Source organism: Eublepharis macularius, chromosome 15 (genome assembly GCF_028583425.1).
Source record: "Eublepharis macularius isolate TG4126 chromosome 15, MPM_Emac_v1.0, whole genome shotgun sequence".
Lineage (NCBI taxonomy): Eukaryota > Metazoa > Chordata > Lepidosauria > Squamata > Eublepharidae > Eublepharis > Eublepharis macularius.
This window is the reverse complement of record NC_072804.1, coordinates 15,596,625-15,612,927: the sequence shown is the minus strand read 5'-3', so window position 1 is coordinate 15,612,927 and position 16,303 is coordinate 15,596,625. Positions and strand designations below refer to the sequence as shown.

At 42.2% G+C, this 16,303-nt stretch overlaps 1 protein-coding gene across 3 annotated transcripts in view; it reads left to right on the top strand.

The window, feature by feature from the left end:
* The window catches only part of LOC129343294 (cytosolic beta-glucosidase-like), a 127,312-nt gene extending 120,246 nt beyond the window's left edge, over positions 1-7,066 (top strand). For all 3 annotated transcript variants that reach the window (XM_054999440.1, XM_054999442.1, XM_054999441.1), the window contains one exon: positions 6,813-7,066. In XM_054999440.1, the coding sequence (XP_054855415.1) occupies positions 6,813-7,018 (206 nt within the window). In that variant the 3' untranslated portion in view covers positions 7,019-7,066. The remainder of the gene's footprint in view (positions 1-6,812) is intronic.
* Positions 7,067-16,303: the final 9,237 nt, after the last annotated feature.

The following is a 16,303-nucleotide window of genomic DNA, read 5'->3' as shown; positions in this document are numbered from 1 at the left end:
TAGTCCGCATGAAGGCAATGGCGCGCAGCTATGTTTGGTGGCCAGGCATGGATAGGGCTATCGAGGAATGGGTCCGTACCTGTCAGCCGTGCCAAGAAACACGCCCAGCTCCAGCGCAAGCCCCAGTACATCCTTGGGAGTCAGCGAGAGCACCCTGGTCGAGACTCCACATTGATTTTGCAGGGCCATTTCAGGGACAAACCTTCCTAATAGTTGTGGACTCTTATTCAAAATGGCTAGAAGTTGTTCCCGTCTCCACAATGACTACTGCTGTGGTCATTAGGGCCCTACGTCAGCTGTTTGCAACACACGGTTTGGCTGACACGGTAGTGTCAGATAACGGAACACAATTCACGTCAGCGGAGTTCCGGCAGTTCCTGGCCAACAACGGCATCAGGCAAGTCACGTCTGCTCCGTTCCACCCTTCCACCAATGGGCAGGCAGAACGGATGGTGCGGACAACAAAGGACAGCCTTCGGCGAATCAGCCAAGGAGACTGGCAATCGCGATTGGCTGCGTTCGTGTTACAGCAACACGTCACGCCGCATTCTACGACAGGGCGTAGCCCCGCTGAACTACTAATGAACAGGAAGCTCACCGTGACTCTCGACAGGCTGCACCCCGACCTAGCGGATGAGGAAAGGCCCATGCCGGAAGGAGAGGTAAGGACCTTCCAGCCGGGGGATCTCGTATATGCCCGCGACTACAGCGGACGTCTGCCATGGGTGCCTGCGACCGTGGACACCACAACGGGACCAGTGTCATACGCTGTTGTCGCTGCGGATGGCAGGAAACTACGAAGACACGTGGACCAGCTACGACGCAGATGGCCGACCAGGACAACGGGAGCCGAGAGCTTACCAACGCCCAGTGAACAAGATACCATCCCTCCAGAAACGGACAGTGAAGCTATACCACAGCAGGCACCAACGGTCAGCTCACCGGCTGCAGAGGCAAGTACTACCCCCGAGAACCAAGCGGAACTAAGTAACGGGCTACCAACTGCCCAAACACCGGCTCAATTGTCGGACGCACTTTGTCCCTCGCCTCAAGTGACCTTACGAAGGTCCCAGCGGACTCGGACTACTCCCAGCCACCTGAAAGATTATATTTGTTAGGAGGTCAGTTCTGACTTAGGGGGGAGGAGTGTAATGTATTGGTCGAACTGTAGCTGATAGAGAACTCAAGGCTTTGCTATCAGTGGCCACTAAGTACGGGTGGCAGCAAATCAGGAGAGCCGGATAAAGACCAATCACTGAGCTTTAAATAAGTTACAATGTATGTGAGTTATGCAAACGAGGGTATTCTAAAGTACGTGTTCTCATTGGCTATAACTCTTTGGGAGGGAAAACTGGTATGTATATATATTGAGGGTTTCTGTCAGTTGTTGTTGTGTTGTGTGTGGTTATACTGAATAAAGAGCTGTTGGTTTACTTCAAGTCTGAACCCACTATTTAATACACAGACAGTTCTGTGGATTTGGCCAGAGGCTCTGCCTGGAACAGCGTCCGAAATATCCAAAAGGCCTCGCCACAGCAGGACTCAGTGAAGATGCTGTCTGAATCCTGGAGCTTGCTTGTTGTCCTAGGAGCAGTCCCCCTTTTCTCCTAGCAAGAAGAAGTGGGGCAGCTCTGTACTAGGGTGCTGGTCTGAAAAAGTCAACGAGTTCAGCTGCCAGCAATTCCTGTTCTTTGCTCTTCCTTGCTTCTTCAGCTGTTCTCAGTTACTGCAGTTCTCCCAAGGAGAAGGGTTCAGCTCTTCCAGCTAGCAGCTTCAGCTCTGTGATCTTCATAGCTCCAAAGCCTGGGAACAAGCTTTGCCTTCCAAAAAGCAGCAGCTTCAGCTCTTCTTTTTTCTCTAGTATTTCCAGGTAGCCTAGTCCTGTATTATACCACCCCTCCTAGTCATGGTGACCTCTTTTTTCTATACACTCCCCATGGGCCTTTGCTAAACATGCAAATTAAACAACTCTAGGTACAGCTCAGTTATCTGCTAGTCTGGTCTATCTACGTACCTGCAGTCTATTAATCAGGCCTAGATCCTAGGCCCGAAACCCTTTTTCCAGTACAGGTTTACATTCAGGTGTGCGAAGCCTTAAAAAAACTGCTGTCAGAAGAAGCTAAAGCAGGTTGAAAGAGCCCATGTGAAGGGGACCTTAGATTAGCCAAATTTACTCATAAGATTTTATGAGTCAGACCTCTCTTCTTCACATGCATACAGAATGGAAATTTTTATTTTATTTATTTATTTAAGTCATTTATAGCCCACCTTTCTCACTGAGACTCAAGGCGGATTACGCAGTGTGAGATTAGTACAGTCAATGTCAGGAACATTTCCATAAACAATGCCCTAGGGTCAGGGCTTTTTTTCAGCAGGAACGCGGTGGAACGGAGTTCCGGCACCTCTTGAAAATGGTCACATGGCTGGTGGCCCCGCCCCCTGATCTCCAGGCAGAGGGGAGTTGAGATTGCCCTCCACGCTGCTAGAGTGGTGCGTAGGGCAATCTCAACTCCCCTCTGTCTGGAGATCAGGGGGCGGGGCCACCAGCCGTGTGAACATTTTCTCCGAGGGCAACCCACTGAGTTCCACCACCTCTTTTCCCAGAAAAAAAGCCCTGCCTAGGGTAAATAGATACAAGTTCACAAAGACATAGCACTAACCGGAATCCAATACAACATAGTGGTGAAGTCTATAGTAGTGAAGTCTATGGTTTGTTACTCATTAGCAGAACATCTGAGACCCCCGTCCCCACAATACTGCCCTCAAAAAAAGCCTTTTTGAATAAATTGGTTTTGCATCGTTTGCAGAAAGTTAGGTGCAGCCTCCTCAGGAATGCTGTTCCACAGCGTAGGGGCCACCACAAAAAAAGGGGCTTGCAGGCTGCTGTTGATTTCACCCATGTGCAGGGTGGCACCTGCAGGAGACCCTGTTTAAAAGCAAAATCATGGCGGAGGGGAGGAACTGTGGCCGAGAGTTCATATAAAATATCCATTTCATATGTTTCTGAAGAAACTAGTTCTGGCTCATGAAACCTTATGCTGGAATAAATGAGGTTAGTCTTAAGGTTGCCACTTGATAGATTAACGCAACCTTTTTGAAATTCTTCTGAGCTTTGTTGTGTTCTTTCTCACTTCCTTTAAAATTGGGCCTAGATCTGGCCCAAATTGGCCTGGAATGGGCTGCTGCGGAGCACGGGAGCACACCTGCACTCTGCAGTGGCCCATTCCAGGCCGATTTGGGCCCGATCCGGGCTGATTCGGGTCCAGATTGGCCAGGATTGGGCCACTGTGGAGCATGTATTAACCAAATAAATAAATGAAAACTCCAACGAGTACAGTATTGTGACTTGGAAACTTGTGTTTATGGGAAATGTTTGAAAAAGATTTTGGGCCAACAAGAGGATTAAGTGAAATTAAGTGAAACAATTAAGTGAAATGTCCTCAGGTTTTTGTAACAGGCTCCGCTTTGGAAACTTTATCAGAGTACTTGTGTAAACCTACCTTCTATGATGCTCTAGCTGATTAAAATGTACTCAGTTAAAGATGAACACAATTCATCTTTTTTCCACGTGAACGTTTTACCAAAATGCCTCTGTCTACCTGTTCTGTTCTAGGAAGCACTCTAGGATATTCTCAGACACTTTTATTGAACAATTTCCTCTTTACATAGTATTTTCCTTACACTATATAGAGAGAAGAACCTCCTTTAAAATTAACACCTATCAGAGTATATATTACTGTTCCCTTTCGGTTGTGTGATTGCATCAATTTTGCTTGAAGAACATCAGAACAAAGACATAATTCTGGCATTGGGTTCTGAACTGGGAGGGGGGGGGCAGTATAAGCTAGCCACATACTCTAGAGAGAAGAGACCTTTGTATTTCTAAATTAGATAGTCTGTTTCCAGAGCAAAATTTAGCCAAGTTCTACCTCTTGTTCTAAAAAAAAAAGAGGAGGAGGAGGAGGGGAAATTGCCTTGAATGCAGCATGGCATCAGAACGCAATTTAAGGACGAATGGTGCGAACGGGTGCCCCCGGCTTAGAGATAATAAGCTCCCAACATGTTTTTCTAATCAAAGTATCGGCATGGAGCTGCCATGTTTAGTGAATGTCATATCATCAAGGAAACAGCCCATCACAAGTTCACCGTGGATGTTATTTTGGTGCCTCACCTTTATATTACACTTGCTTTCAGGCACACCCTCCGTTCCCTTGTATAATAGCGTAAAGCTTTTTTTTTAAAAAAAACTTAAAACACAAAAGAAGAAGCAAGAGAACAGCAGTCCCTTATCAGGTTTGTTCCAGCTTCAGCAGACCAGGAGCCATCCCTTGTCGTCCTCAGTTATCTTTGTATGCAGTACTGTTTTGAAGAGAGGCCTAATACACAAAAGATTGTTTCCCCCAAGATTTTGGTACCTCATAAATCAAGCTGACAAGTCACGTGGCAAGATTTCCTTTCCCTGTTTTGTATATAGTATGCAGACAGAGGATACAGTAGAGTCCCAGTGGCTTATTTTCTAATAATGTCAAAGGCCTGCTTTCTTCACAAGCTATATTAGACTCTACTTCAGTGAGTCTTTACCTAAATATTATTTTTTGTGACAAACCGTAGAGGCATGTTCTCTTGCTCTTTCTGCGCACAGAAGTTGCCGTTTAATCAGCAGAAGCGTAAAATGCTTACATTTGGGGGCTTTCCTTTGCTGTTTGTTCACATGGTGTTTTTCATTGATTGATTTCCTCCATGTCAACTCATTGCCAAACTATTTTTTAAAATATAGAATAAGCATGTAGAATTATTTTTCTAAGAATATGGAAAAAATGAATGAGCTGCTTATCATCTCAACTGAGATGAATCATTCTTTGGAGGCTACAGAGTTGGGTCAAGAACCAGTTTGGGTTCCGTGTCCGAGCTCAGCTGATATTTGTGTGTCAGATGCAATATTTGCACAAGGCTTATGTGTGCATAAAGTTCAGTGGCCGGAGGCCTAACACCTGTGATTAATAACTCCTGTAAAATTCAGGCAACAACCACAAAGTTCAAATTTGATACCCTCTGGATATTGCATATTTTATTTATTTGTTTGTTTGAAACATTTCTATGCTGCCTTTACACCCAATACAGGGTCCCAAAGACGGCTTGCATCTTTCTCCTCTGTTCTGTTTTATCCTCACAACAATCCAGTGAGGTAGGTTAGGCTGAGAGTATGTGACTGGCCTAAAGTCACCTAGAAATCTTTCATGACAGAGTGGGGATTTGAACCTGGGTTCCCCAGATCCTAGCCCAACCCTCTAACCATTACATAATATGTCATCTATGCCTTCTGTTCACTGTGTGGGTGTCTGGAAAACTTGAACGTGGGCAGATGCAAACCCATGTTGCCTCCGTGCACAGTTTGTACATTACAGAAATGCTAGATAACAAAGAGTCCAGTAGCACCTTTAAGACTAACCAACTTTATTGAAGCATAAGCTTTTGAGAACCACAGCTCTCTTTGTCAGATGCATCGTCAGACTCTCAAAAGCTTATCCTACAATAAAGTTGCATCTGACGTAGAGAGCTGTGGCTCTCGAGAGCTTATGCTACAATAAAGTTGGTTAGTCTCAAAGGTGCTACTGGACTCTTTGTTATCTAGCATTATACTACTGGACTGTTTACTGTTTTGCTACTACAGACTAACACGGCTAACTCCTCTGGATCTATGACCAAGAAATGCTAGAGGTACTTAGCATAAAAGAACATCGAGACTGTTATTATTAGAATGTGTTGAGAATGTGGCTTTAAAAGGCAGAGTCCTCCAGCTGCAGGGAAAGGGTGGTCGGCAGCCCTCACTTCCCTTCTCCTGCTGTCATTTGGCTCTGTTACTTGGTTCTTTCTGTTGCCTTATAGAGTTTGAATTTTCAAGCATGTAAAGAGGGGAGAAGGCAGAAAGAGAAAATTGGTTTTCTAGCTACTGAGGATACAACAGTTCTAAAGTCCTTATCGAGAGTGTGTTTTCCTTGGAGAACACGCTACTGCGTGAGAGCTCATATCTCTCTCAAGTGATCATTTATACATAAATTTTTTAAATCCTGGGTTTCTGCCATAGTTTTGTTTTTTGTCCAGTTTGTAGTCTTTACTTCTTGTACCCTTTAAGCCTTCTTTAAGCTAAATAGTTTGAGTCTCTTTAGTGGGGTACATAGCACGTACATAGATAGATTCCAAGAGTCTGTTTTGTGTTCAGGAGCTAGTTCTTCCTGTAACTGCATGCTGTTCCTTGTCAGGGCTCTTGAACATGGGAGACCAAATATGACATAGTATTTCACCAGTAATTTATACAAAGGTGCCTTTCCTGCTCTGTCCCACAGGAAATGCCCCTTCATTGCTCCCAAAAATTAAACTTTCGTTCTTTGCAGCTACATCAGGTTGATGGCACATAATCATCTTGTGATACAACAATATACAGACTCACAAATATATCATGAAATAAATGATTGGTTTCTAATATGGATGAAAATGAAATCCAGCCCTCAAGCCATAGTTGACTTATGGTAACCCCTGGCAGGGCTTCCATGGCAAGAGGCTATCAGAGGTGGTTTGCCATTGCCTGCCTCTGCAACCCTGGTCTTCGTTGGAGGTCTCCTATCCAATTACTAACCGAGGCCGACCCTGCTGAGCTTCTAAGATCTGATGAGATCAGGCTCTCCTGGGCTATAGATAGTAGATATTTTGAAAATCATGGTTCTGCTTCTCTCCTGTTGATTGCCAGACTTCAGCTAGCACGGTTTTGCAACCAGCACCAGTGTATGACTCCTTTCCTTTAAATTTCATTTCAGCAATTTACATCGACAGTGTCCAAGTGAGAGGCTATTTTGTGTGGTCCCTGCTAGACAACTTTGAATGGAGTTGTGGATACAGCTCTCGATTTGGACTCTTCCACGTGGATTTTGAAAATGCAGCTCTCCCTCGAGTTCCTTACAGATCAGCAATCGAATATGCCAGAGTTATTGCCAACAACAAACTGATGAATTCACATGAGTGATTTGAATAAATGTCTGTATGATGTCATCCATGCAGTGATGAGATCTTCTAAAACCATCTTTTGAAAAAAGCTATGCTTGTTTGTTTGTTTTTGCTTCTAAAGCAAATATTTGGAATTTAAACAGAGCAGAGTATCAGTGCCTGCCTAGCTCCAGTGGAAACTTCAAGTGCATTTCTACCTGCATATTGGGTCCTCCTCTTCCCTAAAAATATCATAGTTGAATAGGGGGTAAGAAACACTGCAAGCTTCAGAATAGCTTGCCACGGAGAAGGCACATTTAGATATTAAAAGATCAGGGAAGTAGGTACCATTAATTCTTCAAACTTCCCCAAGGAGAATGAAGTTCAGGGTACAAATACAATATTTAATTTTCTTAGTTGAAAAAGGACAGGAGATTTATGATGTATTTATACTGTTTGTATTATTGACGATACAAGCTGAGCTTAGTGGAAGCAAAATAGTCTCCTCTATTAGTCAGCAGCAAAACCATTAATTCTGTATTAAATTCCTAGGAAAAGCCCCTGCAACTCAAGGTGCTTTGCTTTCATCCAATGTAGTTCTCTCTTTCTCTGATTTTTTTTTCTAAGTTCAGACTGAAAACTAATCTCAAACGATGTCTCGGCTTCCTTACGCCAATAGGTGGAGGTCTTCTTCCCAGGTCTTAGTTGCTATTACATCCCAAAATCTGGGCACAAATCAAGGCACATTTATGTTTTTTTAAATGCCAGACTACCCACTGAGGAAATAGCCAATCATTTCTAATCATTAGCAAGTAATCAACTTAACAAAAGATGATCAACCTGCACTAAAGGCGGGCATGAACTGAAATACAAACCAAAGTTTGTCATGAACCAAGCCGGTTCATGCTTTGCAAACCAGCGGTTTGTGGGAGCTCATTTCTCATGAACCGTGACGAATTTTAGCCTGGTTCATTTGGTTCATATATCGGTTCGTCACTGCAGACAGCCTGGTGCTTATCGATCAGTTTCCTAGGCAATGGAGGGAGGGGGCTCTCTGCAGACCTTCTGCTGACCTGGAAGTGATGTTTTCACAAACCAAACAAACTAGTTCACAAACCGGGGCAAGTTCGTGGTTCATGAAACATGACGAACCACGAATCGCACAGTTTTGAATTTCCCCAGTTCGTGCCCATCTCTAACCAGCTCCCTTAACAATATGAAAGTGTGCTCCAGTATTGAGTAAAAATTCAGCGCACAGTTACAACTGGTCCATTGATTAAATAGGTACTACACTCAAGGTTGAATGTTTTGCTAATAATATTACATTTCAGCACCCAGACATTCTAATTCTCCCCCCACCCCAAAAGCCTGAACTCTGTGAATTGTATAAGTTGTGCATGTTGGACAAGTTTGCATAGTTCTTTTTGGCATTATGCTGTGATTTTAGCTGTTTTGCACAATTTATTTTGTTTTCACTCTCAGTAGAGAGGAGAAAGGATAGTTCATTCAACTAACCCTCCAGCTTCTGAGAGATTTGAGCAAGCAGTGCACTCACTTTTAAAGCTGAGAATAGGCAGAGTTTATGCTTGAAGAATCTACTTTGTTTGCCAAAGCTCCTGGATCCACTAGTTGAAGCCAGTTACAAAATGTCTCTGTCCAGGGGGCGGAGCCAGTCACAATTACTTGCTGTACACGAGTCACATCTTGGGACATCTGCCCAGGCAAGTGTAAATGCACGTATGAATTACTAGACATTGGGAGTCACAATATCAAACCCTACTCTGCAAGAAGACTTGGTTACAGACAGTCAATTGAAGTTACCACCTTACAGTCGAGGAATACTGCTGCAGAGAGACTAGGGATCCTTTCTTACTGATCATTTTTAAGCAGCAATTAATGTTAACATTCTTGGTTATGATTTTACTGAAGTGGCTACAGTTTGGCCAAGGAGAGGGAGGGGGGCGGGACTAGGTTGCTTACCTTAGCAATGGAGGCCAGCCCTTGCTAAAGTGGGTACTTTGGGGAACAGAATGGGAGAGGGGTGAAAACTAAGCCCATCCTGAGGGCTCTGTGTGAGCCAAGGGACTCTGGGTAAAAAGGATCCCCATGGCTTTTAAGCCAGAAATTTCAAAGATTGACAGTGTCCAAGCCAAGGGTCCAAGAGCAGATCATGTTCTGTCTTTGGCTTGTTTCTGGGTAAAAACACATCTTCCCATTCATAAAGACTAGCAACTTGGTAGGCTTTTAAAAAAACAAAGAGAAGAGATCCTCAGGAAGTTGGACTCTACTCCCAGGGCCACATGAGATGCTTTTCCGACAGTCCCTTTGGGTTGCATCCATACAAACAAACTGTACTAAGTGGGCCTTGGAAGTCTAACCTTCTGAAGTTTTGGCTGAATAAACAGCTAATAAATTAGTCGTTTTCCTGTATCAGGGCTAATGCTTTTCTTAAGTGCTTCACTGTGAAGGAGAAACAAGGAGAGCATGAATATTCTGCCCAGGAGCGATTTGAGCCGCTCTAGAGCAAATGTCATTTCGATCCGAATAACAGCATTTCGATCTCAACAACATTTCGATCTGAGTAACAGCGCAGCCAGATGCTCACAGCCGTTGCTAGTCTGAGGGCAGAGGAACAAGAACAGTGCTGAAAAGGCTGGGGACAACATACCTCCCAGAAAGGTCGGGTTGAATGCCCCTAGGCTGTTCCTAAGGGGAAAGTCTAGTCCCACAGCAAGGGAGCGTCTTGTTCATGGAGAAATAACCTTCCCTCGCCATCCCTTCCTCTTGCTCACAGAGGCAAAATCAAAAGAGAAAACCACTGCAACAAAGGACGCTGCCTGCAGTCCCACACGGGTACCACAAAGGAAGAAAAGAGATTTTTGAAAAAAACTGAGTACAAAAGGAAGTTTATTTGCAATAGGATCAGTAATCTTAAAAACTGTTAAATCTTGTGTCTGTAAAAAAATACACAGTGCTGATTGCTTAGATTAAAAATGCTTTTTTTTAAAAGAAAAAAAAGCAGTGTGCTTACATTCTGCAGCTGTTCAGAAAAGACTAGAAGCTTAAAGAAGGTAACATTACTTGGCTTTGTTTCTCCCTTTTGTGTAAGCCCCTCGTCTCCCTTACCTGTGCAAACGGCACACCAAAGTGCGCTGCTGGGGATTAAGACTTCCTTTGCTCCCTTTGACATTTCACGCTGCGGGGGAGGACTAGGAAAGGAAGTAGTTCTTTTGCCATGAGTGTGTATTCTTTGACTGTGTTTCCATTATTTTTCAAACAACATTCCTACATTAGTATGCTTATCTTACAGATGAGAGTATTGATTGCACAGCTGTCTTACAACTCATCTTTTACAGATTCTGTATAAAAGCCAGTTTTCTCCCTTCCTGTCACGCCTTAGAGTGACCAAGGCACAGAATCCAGGATGAGGCTATGGAGATCCGATTTTTAGGGCCAAGCTAGACATGCAGGGTTTGAAAGAGTTGGTTCCCCAGACCCAACTCAAGCCTCAGAATGCCTCTGTAGGGAAGGAGGGGCTCCCCCCCCTCAAGCCATTTCCCCCTGCTGGGGGGGGGGGGCGGGTGGAGAGTGCTCTCAAGTCATAGTTGGTAAGAGACTAACGGAAGTGGTTTGCCATGGCCTGCCTCCGCAATGCTGGTCTTTGTTGGAAGTGTCCCAACCCATTACTAACCAAGGCCAACCCTGCTTAGCTTCTGAGCGCTGACGAGATCAGGCACTCCTGGGCTATCCAGGTCAGGGCCTGCTTTGGGGAGCAACTGTTAAAAACAAAGGAGACCCGAAATGGCCTCAGAATGCCTCTGCGGGAAGGAGGGGCTCCTCATTTCCCCCTGTCAAAATAGCAGGGGAGGTTCCCCCTCCCCCGTTTTTTCTGCTCCATGTGAAGTATGTGCACATGAAGCAGTATAAATGGGGGGAAACTGCTCCCGTGCTATCGTGAGGCATTCTGGGGCCATTCTGAGGCCATTTGGGCTCTCTCTTATTTTTTAACAGCCATTTTTAACTGCTGTATGGCTGCGGAAACTTTTTAAAAACCTGCACGTCTAGCTTGGCTCTTAGTGGTTGGGATCCCCAGGGACAGGGAACAGGCTTAAGCCCCTGTCTTGGTGCTCATGAGAACATTCTTGGCTAAGCAAATGGAAAAAATAATGCGGGGTTGTGGAAGAGAAAGAAAGCCGGAGGAGTGATGTGGATGGTTGGGAGCAGGAAGCAGGGAGTACTACAGGAGGAAGGGGCATACCCTGCCAAGGCTCATTTCCTGGTAGAGGAATGGTAGGAGGCTGGGCTCATGCACTTTTCCATCTTCTGTATTGAGCACGAAAGGTCACGGGAATTAAGTCTCCATGCACCTCGCCCACACATTGCTTTTTGCACATTCTGGACAAAAGGAAGTATGCCTCCTTAACTGTGATCCACCGGTAGATGAAGGTGCAAACTAGCCTCATAGCTATGTTACATTCACTTGTGCAAGTAGTCCTTAGTTATCCTTTTAAAGACACCCTCCCCCAAGATTTCTAGTTTATATTGAACGTAGAGTGATCATTATGCACCCTAGCTGCTTCTATCAAAGGCACCTTGATTTCTGGATGTCTTTCAGGTTTGCTGGCTGGTAAGTTTTTGGCAATGAAAATACGATATAGGTTACTTGAGAGCAAAGAGTAAAATGGCTGAATTGCATCTCTTTGATACTATAGTCAAGTTGCCAAAGGAAAGAGTGTTAAGGGAAAAGCACAAGCAGTATTACACATTTTATTTAGAGGGGGTTTTTGTTTGCTAATTGTTAGTCCCTAATTGCACCATAAAAATTCTAAAAACACACAACTTTAAAACTGTTTGTAGTTTATTTGTACTTCTTGTTCCGTTTTCCCCTCCCCAACTCAGATTTTACAGTGTATCTTATTTACAATTTACTTTCTGTTCTTATATTATTATCCAAGATAGAAGAGTTTTCTTTCCTTTAATTAGGAAGTTGGGTAGAATATTATTTATCCTGTTGGGCATATTTACACTTTTACAGCAAGACAAGTGGGCAATATATTTTCCCAGTAAAACGAATATTAATATTCTCATTGTAAATAATATACTCTGGCATGTTTGACCTATCAGGTGAAATAAATATCCCAAATGCTGGCATGCAAACCCACAAAAAGCGCAGTGGCCATCTGTAGTTCTCTGTTGGACTTTAAAGGACACCTTTCTCTTCCAAAGTTTTATTATACAAAGGGCAATTTGCTAATTAGTACTGTAAATTAGTGTTGCCATGAGGTTAAATTGGGGAAAAAAGCATCCAGCCCCTGCAGTATTTCAATTAATGTTATTTTTAATTGCTTGTATTAGCATTTGAGAACAAGATTGATTAGCTTTTGACTGTCAAAGAAACAGAACTTGAAGCTGTTAAATACCAAAATGGAAGTTGTTAATTATACTTAAAATCCATAGATACTGTACATATCAATCTGAAAGGTCATCAGAGTACAGCAGAGAGGGTATGTTTTTAAAATCTGTTTAATTTAAAGGAAAACTTGGGAAGCAGACACATCTATTTTGTCTTGGTTGGTTGCAAAAACCAAAAGCAAAACCTTGACTTAAATAGCATCTTAGAAGTTCCTTGGATGTAAAAGGATTTATTCATACTCAGTATATAATTAAAATGGCCAGATTCAAAGCTCAAACTGAAGTAGGACTATGTGGTCAGAAGCCTCCAAGTGACGGCAGAAGCTGTTAGTTCTGATAAGAGCTAAGGAAAAGACAGGCATTCCACGGTGGTTTTGAACACGCATCTGCTGCATTCTGAAGCATTTGTACTCCGAGACAAATAATGTGTGCTGAGGTCACTTTCACCATAATATGTCTGCCTTCATTCTGTGCTGGCCAGAGATCCTTCTGCCACTGTTTTTTCCAGATTTTTAATGTATAAATCCAGTATTGCTCTGAAATTTGTGTGTTACTGCTGGCTTTGTTTATCTCTTTTTCTTGATTCTTCTGTTGTTATTGCTTGCATGCTACTTTGTAGGTTATTTTAGCAGAAAGGTGGGGCAATAAAATAAAATATTTATTTTTTAAAAATGAATTAATTCCAGTGCTTCTCGCAGTGCAGCTGCTTGCCTGCTCATTGACCAGCCACACCTGACTGTTTGTTTAACAATCACCTAGAGGAACAAAGTCATTCTTGTAGCCTTCTAATTTCTTTTTTCTTTCCTGCTAATGCAAGACCAATTGAGAGGTTTCCTGCGGACGAACAAGCAGGTAAACAGCAGAGTGCTTAGAAAAGATAAAACGGGAAGGTACTACAGTCAGGTGGAGGCTTTGGACCACATGAAAGTCTGTTTCAACTTATTGTGTGAACCAGAGGTGAAGCTGTTGGAATTCAGACCTTTTAGTGGCTTTTGTGTATATAAGCGCAGTGTACAATATTTGTCTTTCGTTGAGTTAGTCCAGTTTTAAAGCTGCTTTGGAACTATTCCAGGCATCCCTACTAATGTCTACAAGATATTTTATAATGTAACATCAGATCTGCAGTTAGGCTTGTCAGGTCCCCCAGGGCCCAAAGTGGAGGAAAGGGGGCTGTGGAGGGGCAGCGTGCACACTCCTGCACTCCCCCATTGCACCAGAAAATGACATCATTTTCCAGAGTGACAGGGAAGCACAAGAGCACGTGTGTGTGTGTGTGTGTGTATCCCCCAGGTGCTTTTTCCCCTACCGTCCAGGTGAATAGGGCTGGGGGGCAGCAGATGTGGACTGGCAGCCCCTATCAACAATGCCCATGTCTGTGTCAGAGAGAAGATACTTTTAGACTTAAAGTTTTGAATTTGGTGGTGTAAGGAAAATCATCAGATCTGGCCAGGAGATGGAAAGGTTTATCAGGGACAATGAAAAAGACTTACCAAAAGGAGCTAAATTTTGATCATGGAGTGTAAAATCATATCTTGGAATGTAAATGGACTAAATTCACCTTTTAAACGTAAGACTATTTTCCACTGGCTTTTAAAACAAAAATGTAACATAGTGTGTTTGCAAGAGACACATATTAAAAAACAGGATGTGAAATCTTTGAAACTTGCAAAACTTGGAAATGAATTTGTAGCAGCTTCCAAAAAGAAAAAGAGAGGAGTTGTATTATACATAAAGGAGGAGCTAAAGCCAAAACTGGTTCTAAGTGATACAGAAGCTAGATATATTGCAGTGGAAATAATTTGGAACTCTAAGAAGATTTTGGTGATTGGAATTTATGAGCCCAATGGGGCAAAAGAAAATTTTTTCAAGGACTTATAGGAACAATTAAATGAGTTGACTTATGATCAAATAATTTTGGCAGGTGACTTCAATGGAGTTATAAATTTGGAAGAAGACAAGAAATCTAAAAGTGCACAGAAAAAGAGAGGACTTCTGCCAAAATCGTGTTTTGCGATTAAGGAACAAGAAAGTCTGGAAGATGTGTGGAGGAGACAAAATCCGAAAAATAGACAATATACATTTTACTCTGCAAGACATTTTACACTATCAAGAATTGACATGATTTGGGCCTCCAAAGAACTGGTGGTATGGACTAGAGATGTGGAGATAATGCCCAAGGTAGGCTCAGATCACAATCCAGTTATGTGGAGATTTGGGGAAAATAAAAAGAAAAGAGGATGGAGGATAAATGAAGACTTGTTGCAAACGGAAGAAAATATGGCGTTGTTACGAAGAGAGACCAAATTTTTTATACAGTGCAATTTGAATAAGGATGTACCAACTAACAAGGTATGGGACACATATAAAGCTGTTATTAGAGGAACGCTAATGGATCTGAATGCAAGAGCTAGGAGGAGTAGGGAAGAAAAGAGACTTGAAATTATGGAAAAAATTAAAGCCAAAGAGATACAACTTAAAAAAAGACCAGGAAAAAAGAAAATATTTCAGGATATGAAAATCCTGCAGGAACAATTGACGGCAATGAACAATAGAGAATTGGAGTGGAATTTAAAAAAAATGAAACAGAAGTCGTTTGAAGGTGCAAATAAGCCTGGGAAATATTTAGCGTGGCAATTAAAAAAAAAGGGAGAAGAAAATCATAACTAAGATTCGAGAGGAAGATAAAACATTGACAGATCAATCAGCCATTAGTAGAGCCTTTTTTAAATTTTATGCAAAGCTGTACCAAAAGAAAGAGGTGAACAGAGATTCAATAGCAGAATATTTGGAGAAAGTGAAGCTTCCAGTAATTTCAGAGGAATGGAAAGAGAAGTTAAATAGGGAAGTGACAGAGGAAGAAATAAAAGAAGCTATACAATCAACAAAATTAGGGAAAGCACCAGGACCAGATGGAATAACAGTAAAGTTCTATAGAATGATGGCCAACGAGCTGACACCGTTTCTAAGTGAGGTAATTAACGGAATATTACAAGGCCAAAAGATTCCTGATTCATGGAATGAAGCTAATATATCATTGATCCCAAAAGATGGACAGGATTTGACCAACGTTAAGAATTATCGGCCAATTTCATTGCTGAATAATGACTATAAAATATTTGTGAAAATTATGGCGGAAAGATTAAAGGGATGGATGTCGGAATCTATTGCAGAAGAACAAACTGGATTCCTACCCAATAGACAAATTAAGGACAATTTAAGGACAGTAATAAACGCTATTGAATATTACGATAAGCACTGTGATAGGGAAGTTGGTTTTTTTTTTGTAGACGCGGAAAAAGCATTTGACAATTTGAACTGGGATTTTATGTTTGCCACTATGGAAAAGCTGCAAATGGGAGAAAAGTTCACACAAGCAGTTAAAGGAATTTACAAAGACCAGTGTGCAGCGATTGTAGTTAATGATGATTTGACTAAAAAATTGAAAATAGGTAAAGGTACAAGACAAGGTTGCCCATTATCTCCATTGTTGTTCATTTTGATTTTGGAAATTTTGCTGATTCAAATTCGAGAGGACGATACAATCCGTGGCATAAAAATAAAGGAATTTCCCTACAAAGTCAGGGCATTTGTGGATGATGTAATGCTGATAGTGGAAGATCCAATAGACAATATGCCAAAAATAATGGATAAAATAAAGGAATTTGGTGATTTGGCGGGATTTCATGTGAACAAAAAGAAGTCGAAGATATTGTGTAAGAACACGACGAAGCAAAAACAGCAAGAATTAATGGATATAACGGACTGTGAGGTAGCTAATAAAGTGAAATATTTAGGAATTGAGTTGACTGCAAAAAATATAGATTTATTTAAAAATAATTATGAGAAACTGTGGCAACAAATAGAAAGAGATTTGATAAAATGGAATAAATTAAATTTGTCATGGTTGGGAAGA